This window comes from Grampus griseus (genome assembly GCF_964374135.1).
Source record: "Grampus griseus genome assembly, chromosome: 16".
Taxonomy (NCBI): domain Eukaryota; kingdom Metazoa; phylum Chordata; class Mammalia; order Artiodactyla; family Delphinidae; genus Grampus; species Grampus griseus.
The window spans coordinates 51,162,005-51,170,313 of NC_139010.1; the positions used below are offsets into that span (position 1 = coordinate 51,162,005).

The 8,309-nt window shown below is 44.7% G+C and overlaps 1 protein-coding gene across 3 annotated transcripts in view; it reads right to left on the reverse strand.

The window, feature by feature from the left end:
* The window catches only part of HTR7 (5-hydroxytryptamine receptor 7), a gene marked incomplete at both ends in the record, with an annotated part of 107,129 nt that extends 102,514 nt beyond the window's left edge, over positions 1-4,615 (reverse strand). For all 3 annotated transcript variants that reach the window (XM_082673703.1, XM_082673702.1, XM_082673701.1), the window contains one exon: positions 4,071-4,615. In XM_082673703.1, coding sequence (XP_082529829.1) covers positions 4,071-4,615 — 545 coding nt within the window. The remainder of the gene's footprint in view (positions 1-4,070) is intronic.
* Positions 4,616-8,309: the final 3,694 nt, after the last annotated feature.

Sequence of the window (8,309 nt, forward strand, 5' to 3'; positions counted from 1 at the left end):
GCTGCAGATTACCTCCATGGGTTCACTTAGTGGAAATGCATCAAGCTCTGCATCTAGGATTGCTCACTTTTCTGTATGTATTTCAAAAAATCGTTTGAAAATATATTTCGTAAGTACAGAAAGTTATATGCAGGATAACAAGATTGTATCAAGCATCAAGATTAAGAAACAAAGTACGACGGATATCATTGATATGTATGTTACTCCCTGATTACACCTCCACCCACCCCACCAGAGATAACTACTCTCATGAATTTGGTGCTCACCATTCCTCTGAACTATTTTATACTTTGACTCCTTATGTCAGTTCACCTAAACAATATATAGAACTGTTTTGCATGTTTTTAAACTGTATATAAAAGATAATTTGACTTCTATTGTTTAAAGATTATTCTAAAAAGGGCACAAGGAAACTTTCTGGGATGACAAAATATTCTATATCTTATTTGGAGTGTTGGTTACATGGGTACATACATTTGTCAAAACTCATCAAAATGTACATTTAATATCTGTGCATTTCACTACAGGGAAATGTTATCTCACTTAAAACCATTTTTAAAAAAATAGATCATTCTAGCTTCTTCATAGGCAATGGATGAAGACTGGACAGAAGTGGAATCAGGAAGGCCAGTTAAAGTATTACAGCAGACCTAGTGAGGGTCAAACGCACCTATCTGAGGAGTAAGGAAATAAAGTCAGGTTGTGGTCACAGTTCTTTGAGCAGCTTAACTGTGAAGTGGAGCAGTAACTGGAGGGAGGAGTGAAGCCAAAGAAGGAGTTCTTAAAAATGGAATATCAAGCTTGACCCTGTTGAGAGGCAACACTGAAGGCAAAGAAGAGATGAGGACTCAAGGGAAAAACCAAGTCCTCCAGAATGTGAGAGGGAATAGGATGTGAAGTGCAGGTGGTTTGGTCTTTGCTGGGATACAGTGTCTTCTTGTTTTTTAACTGGAAGGAAATAAAAAGGGTAGAGATGCAGGAAAAATCGTTTGGTGGTGGAAAGACAAAGTAGTTTCCATCCAATGGCTGCTACTTTTTCAATGATCATGGGTCACTATCTATAAACGGTGGGGATCAGAGTGTTGAAGCCTGTGAAGAAGAAGGGCATGAAATTCCATTGGAAAAGGCTGGAAAAGCATCCCAGCATGGTGGGAAGGGGTTAAGAAAAATCAAATGTTCCATTTTAGACAGGTTAAATGCCCAACAGGTAACCAAATTCTTGTAACATAGCATGGGCTCAGAATATTATTATTCATCTTTGCTTATGCTGCACGAAGCATAGCATAACACATATTAGGTACCCGAGAGAGAATGGATAAATGAATGAAGGAAGATTAAATTTTTTCATATTTTCTTAGCACATTTTTATATCATTGGCCATATTCCACAATGGAACTGAAGAAAAAATAGAAATAATGCACCTTATCAGTCAACCGATAACAAATGCATTTTCCTTTTTCTCATTTTTAGTTCTGTGTGTTCTTGGAAGAAAGGCAATCTGTGTCTTCCGATGCTATAAATTCTTCATTTTATCTAAATAAATGACATATTCATCTTCTAAGATAACTGTTAAGCAGAATTCACCAATGGGGCAATTCTCATTAAAAAACTAAGAGACAGAATCTTCATCCCTATGTTAACACAATTTGTGACAATCGTAAGGATAGAGTTGACAAAGAAATTAGAAGCTCTGGCCAAGGTGGATGGACCTAGAGTCTGTCATACAGAGTGAAGTAAGTCAGAAAGAGAAAAACAAATACCATATGCTAACACATATATATATGGAATCTAAAAAAAGAAAAAAAATGGTTCTGAAGAACCTAGAGGCAGAGCAGGAATAAAGATGCAGACGTAGAGAATGGACTTGAGGACATTCTCAAGGGGGGGGGGAAGGGTAAACTGGGACTGGAATGAAGTGAGAGAGTGGCATGGACATATATGCACTACCAAATGTAAAACAGATAGCAAGTGGGAAGCAGCTGCATAGCACAGGGAGATCAGCTTGGTGCTTTATGACCACCTAGAGGGGTGGGATAGGGAGGGTGGGAGGGAGATGCAAGAGGGAGGAGATATGGGGATATATGCATATGTATAACTGATTCACTTTGTGATACAGCAGAAACTAACACACCATTGTAAAGCAAGTATACTCCAATAAAGATGTTAAAAAAAAGAAAGGATTAACCTCATCTCTGTATTGGAGATGTTCCTGCTGCTGCTAAGTCACATGTGCATCATGAGTAAAGAAAACCTTTAGCTCATGTACAGGAATCTCAGCGTGGTCCCACCCAAACCTGGTCATCCTAGGAGACAAATTAGCACACTGTGCTGTTTGCTTATCATTTATCAATTATGAAATGAAAAAAGCTTATAAATGCATTACTTGCAGCAGAAATTGTTATTCGCTTTATTACACTAAGTTCCATTTAAAAGGACTCCATTCATGCAAGAAGCACCGTTTTCGTTGGATGAACAGTCGGATTTTTACGCTTATAATTCAAGCATATACTTACTGTGTATATTGAGTGCACTCTCCCAGTTCCTGTTGCCACAGCCAGACTGCAGTCAGACTGTAAATGCATATCTGTGGTCATGCTTAACTACAGTCATTCAGAACTTCAGCTGTCAAGTTTGGAGCTAATATTCTCACGTATGCAGTTCATGCTCTACTCTTAAAAATAATTCCTTGTTTGCTATTAGAAGCTCCTAACATAACATACAAAATGGCAGGATCAATTTTTTAAAATAATCTAGATCTTTAACTAAATGCAAATACAATGTATTTTTCTTCCCTGAAAATATCCCCTTCCTTCAGTAACTATAAACCCTGGCCAAGCAGTAAAATAGCACAACATGTTAAATATTAAAAAATAAAACAAACAAACAAACAAAAAAAACCCACACACACAATATAGCAGTGTTTACAGGGAGGAAAAGGAGGAAAACCTCAGTTTTGTGCTACACCATCCTTTGAGACACTCTCATTTTAAGTGTGGAGGCATCAATTACTTCTCCTTTGCTGTAAGGTCTACACGTTTAAAGGTTCTGTAGGTCCACTAAGAAAATAAGCAACTGTTTCTCTGTATCATTAAACACAACAGGATACCAGCCTGTGCTGGTTTTAAAACACTAGCAAAACTCCAGCTGTGAATATTAAGGTTTTACTATTTCAGTCTCCAGAGAAGCAGAGAGTTGTTTTGTTGCCAGAGCATTAGGACCGTACTTCAAGTTGTCAACTGCACAATATTTCTAAGACCAACAACTAGCTCCACTGCAGAATCTTGTAATCCTAGAGTCTGAAGAAACCTTGCAGGTCTCCTATTCCAATCTGACATCCAAGACAGGAATTTTTTCCCTCAGCATCCCTGACAGACAGTCAGCCTCTGTTTCAATTACTCCAGTGGGGGAGTTCTCAAGAGAAGATTCCCAAGGGATATGATGAAATGCTAGAACCAACCATTCAGACAGGGAATAAGGCTCCAGTAAGCCTGGAGGATACAGACAGACTTGCCAGACAGTAAAACCAGACTTCCAAAAGAATGTGACTCAGAATCAGCAATCACAGAGGTGCAACGTTAAAACATGTAGACCCCCCAATTTTGGGGCCATTCTAGGTCTTTTTATTGGCCTGAGAAGTAGCTTGTGCAATCAGGAAAGCAAGGTGGCTCTTCTCCCGCTGATTTCTTAAAGAACTGATTCTTTCAGGCTCACAGCAAGGATTTGTCAGGCTCAGAGAGGATCAAATCCCTTCCTTCTGAAAACCAAGACAAGGAACCCCCTGGTGGAACTTCTAACGCTTAAAATACTCTTAACTTTGGTCTTAAAATTCTCACTACCGTAAACCAGAACATTTCGAGCTCTTCTTTTAAAGGTGTATATAGGCTACGCTGTAACTGAAGTTGTTTGGTTGGTGTCGGGTTGATGTGTGTGTGTGGCGGGGGGGGTGGTTAAGCGCAGCCCTTCCTCCCGCAGGGGAGTCTGGTTTATCCGACCAAGAAAGGCAAGTGTGTGGGGCTGAGCTGCCAGCACATCCCCAGGCGGACCCCGGGACGGGGCAGCCCGGCCCTTACCTGTCGATGCTGATCACGCACAGGGTCATGATCGAGGCCGTGCAGCACATGACGTCCATGGCGATAAAGACGTTGCAGAAGAAGTGGCCAAAGATCCACTTGCCCCCGATAAGGTCGGTGACGCTGACGAAGGGCATGACCGCCACGGCCACCGAGAGGTCGGCCAGCGCCAGGGACACGATCAGGTAGTTGGAGGGCTGGCGGAGCTTCTTGACGAAGCACACAGAGATCACCACCAGGCAGTTGCCGGCGATCGTCAGCAGCGTGATGAGCGTCAGGATGGAGCCGATCACAACTTTCTCGGCTCTGCCGTAGTTGATCTGCTCCCCGCAGCCGGAGGCATTGTCCGGGAGTGTGTCCCAGGTGGGCACGGGGCTGGCCGTCACCTCAGGGACCCCGTGCAGCAGGTGCGGCGCCCAGGAGCCCGCGACCGGGCCGGCACCGTCGGAGCTCAGGTCGGGCAGCCCGCGTCCCACCTCTGGCAGGAGAAAAGAGCGGAGGTGCCCGTAGAGGTCCGGGCGGCCGCTGCTGTTAACGTCCATCATCGTGCCGCTGTGCGTCGCTGCCCATGGAGCCGGCGCCCCCGCCACGCGCTCCGGCTGCCGGCCCGGGGGCTTCACCTCGTCGGTTCCGCTCCGCTCGGCCCAGCCATGGGGCCCGCGCAGTCCGCTGGAGGGCGCCCCGGCTCGGCCTTGCGGCCCCGCACGTCCCGGTCCCCCAACAGCAGCGGACGACGCGGGAGCGCGGCCACCCGGGGACTCCCTGCGGGAGGCGCCTCCAGCACCCGACGGACCCCCGGGACGCGCGGGATCGGGGGCCGGCGGGCCGGGCTCGGCTGGCCGCACCGCACCGCTCGTACCGCTCGCAGACTTCAGCCGCCGAGTGGCTCGGCCGAGAGCGCCCGGGAGGCAGCGGCAGAAGTTGCGGAGAGCGCCCCGCCCCTCGCGCCCGCCGCCGCCGCCGCCGCCGCCGCCGCCGCCGCTCCCCTGCGGCAACCGCGCCGCGTCCCCGTCGCCGCCGCCGCCGCCGCCGGCCGCTGCCCGCCCGCCCCGGGCTCCGGGACGGGTTTCCCCGGCTGGGCAGGGGCCGCCGTCTCTCCCGCGCGCCCCGGCACTGGGCGGGGAGCGGTGCTCCACGTGCCTCCCGGAATCCCGAGCCGCTTTGCCCGGGGATCTTCCGCAGGAGGCTCACACTCCCTCCGACAGACCCGAACCTTCTCACTAGTGAACGACAGTTTGGTGGGGGAGGACTAGGGAGCCCGTGGACGCTCGGACTCATTGCAAAATGAAGAATCCGGGGAGGGATTTTTTTTTTCTTTAATCTTGATTTAAAATAAACCTTTCTTAGCACTCCACCAAGCAACAAACAGATACTTCCGTTTCCTATTTTGACCACTGATGGGAGAAAGCGAAGATGGAGAAAAGAGAAGCGGCTGAATGGGGGTGGGGGTGGGAGCTCAGAAGGAGAAAAGGGAGAGGGAGGGACGCCCGGGTCCTGACACCTAGGATGAGATGGGGGCTCTGGGGAAGGGACCTCCAGAGGGCTTAAACCCATTGTGACCAACACTCCAGGCGTCTAGAAACAGGCCTCTCAGCTCTGAAAATAGACCTTGGCTGCTTTTACATTCAGACTTCAGTGCCTAATGTATTAAAATGAGGGTTAATTCTCCCATGGCATTCTGGAAATCTTGCACGTAAGAGAAGAAATGACCGGTTATAAATGTTTTGCAGAATCCTGGGTGTGTATGTTGATTTAATTAATGCCTATTGCCTAAAATCCCCTTGGTATTGAAACCCTGTCAGAGTGGCTGATTTTTATTATGTGTGAGACTTATTTCACTCCATTTTGTTTAAAGATTTTATCGGAAGCCAGCAGTGATTTCTTTAGTCTAAAGACTAAGAATAATCAAATCTGTTTTCTTTTCTAGTTAGACCCTAGCGGATCATAAATAAGAAAAGGAACAGAAACCTCAAAATGTATTGACGTGAGTGCTGGGTGACACTCTTCATTCTTCAGGGTGGGTGTTAGCCCTGTTTTTCCAGATAAGGAAACACAGTTGCTATTGCAATCAGCTGGTAAGTAAGAGGTTTCAAACCCAGGTTTATCTGATTACTATGTTCATATTCTTCCCTCTACACATTCCAAAAAAAATTTTTTTAAGTAGAAGAAATAAATCCCTAAATCATGGGCCAATGCTGACAGCTCTTTCACTACTGTGAACATGTCAGCGGCTCTCCTCTGTCTGGGGTAAGCAGATCAACACATTCAGAGGAAGAGTGCAGCGTAACATGTAGACCACAAAAAAATACTATTTCATGGTTAAGAGGATGGGTGAGGAAATTTCTTCAACCTTACTTAAGTTAGTATTAAACATAATTTCAGACAAAAGAAAACTAGTTTGTAGCTGGAAGGCATCTGAGAAACCATTTGTTCACCCTGCAATACAGAGAGGGAAATAGAGGCTGGGACAAGTTTAATGACTTGTCCAAAATCACTCATGACTGCATTGAAACGTCTCAGGTTTTTGGTTTTTGAGGTTTAGAATTGTCTCAAGGCCTCTTAAAAATTCCTTAAGGTGGCAAATTTCACAAGCTACTTGGGACTTTTCTCATTTTAACTTTTTAACTTATTTTAACTCATTTTGACTTTTCTCATTTTTTTATCCCCCTTGAGTACTCTAATCAGGGTCAGCTTACTTTATGTCTTGGCTCTTTTAAGTAATATTCCACATTAATTAATTATACAAAGAATTTGAAAAGCAATATTTTTTATTTGAGTTTAACGTCAATATAATTTGCCCCCTACACTCTGGTCAGCCCTTACCCAGCCCACTTATGTTTCATAGCTTCTTCTGATGTTTTTTGCTTTTGTTTTTTCATTGTAGACATATAAATGCACCAAATAATCAGTAAAATACTACTTTCAAATTTACTTCCTCTTCCATTTGCAATATAGCATCAGGTCCAAACTCCCCTTTTTATACAGAAGTCACTTATATTATCCCTGGTGATGGCTGAGTGTATTTCCTAAGAGTTGCTAGGTTTTTAATTTATAAGCTATCACAGTGCATAAACACAGTTATTGAAAATCTTAGCTTCTGCAGCATTACGTTGCTATGTTGAGTTTAAATTTCATCTATCATTGTATCATTCCAAAATCCAGACAGAACAATTTGGAATTCTGTTTCCCTCTAACATTGAATAACAAATAATCATATCTTAATAAAAATATTAAAATCTCATTTATCCTTTTCCACAATTTTCTCACACAAAAAAGCTAAAGATACAGCTTCACAAAATATTCATAAAAATACCTAAACATTCACCTAAATGTGTTGTTTTGCCCTTGGTTTCCTGGGGTTTTAAAATCCGTATCAAGGTGTTGCTGCCTTTCCCCTCCCCCTGCCACCCTACTCTGGCTCTTATATTGGAGATAATAAGAGAGGGGTTGGCATCTAAATCAAATCACATCTTTAGTTTTTAATCCCTTTGATTTCTTTCATTGAAAAAATAACTCTGCTATTTTAAAAAGTACCAAACCTTGTGTAGACTCTCATTTCCTATAACAGCATTTTCCTAAAATTGTCAATGAGGGCACCTGAAACGACAGCTTTCTGAGGTTTCCAACTGGCAATCTCCTGCACTCAAAACTGTTCTGGGGGAGTACAGAAGAGTAACCGCATCCTACAATAAGAATTATCGTCTTGGGCTTCCCTGGTGGCGCAGTGGTTGAGAGTCCGCCTGCTGATGCAGGGGACACGAGTTTGTGCCCCGGTCCGGGAAGATCCTACATGCCGCAGAGCAGCTGGGCCGGTGATCCTGGCCGCTGAGCCTGTGTTCCACAACGGGAGAGGCCACAACAGTGTGAGGCCCACGTACCGCAAAAGAAAAAAAAAAAGAAAAAAAAAAGAATTATTGTCTTTTTATAAGCTCTTCTTCCTGTAGGTACACCTCTGGCTCATCTAAAGGTATGTGCTGAATCATGTCTCTGCAGGCCCACACATACCCAGCCGGAGGACATAAGCTTAGGAGAGTTTATTTTCCCATAAACCAGCATACTCTGACCGTCTAGATTTAATTTAAGAAACACAAGGAAAATAAAGCTTTCTATGCCATAGGATGCATTGGCAACACACTGGTCAGTTAAGCATACTAACGTCATGCTGACTGGGGCTCTAGTAATTTCCAATGCCCGATGAGGCTGACTTTCTACAGGACTACTCTTGCACTTCTCCAAAGT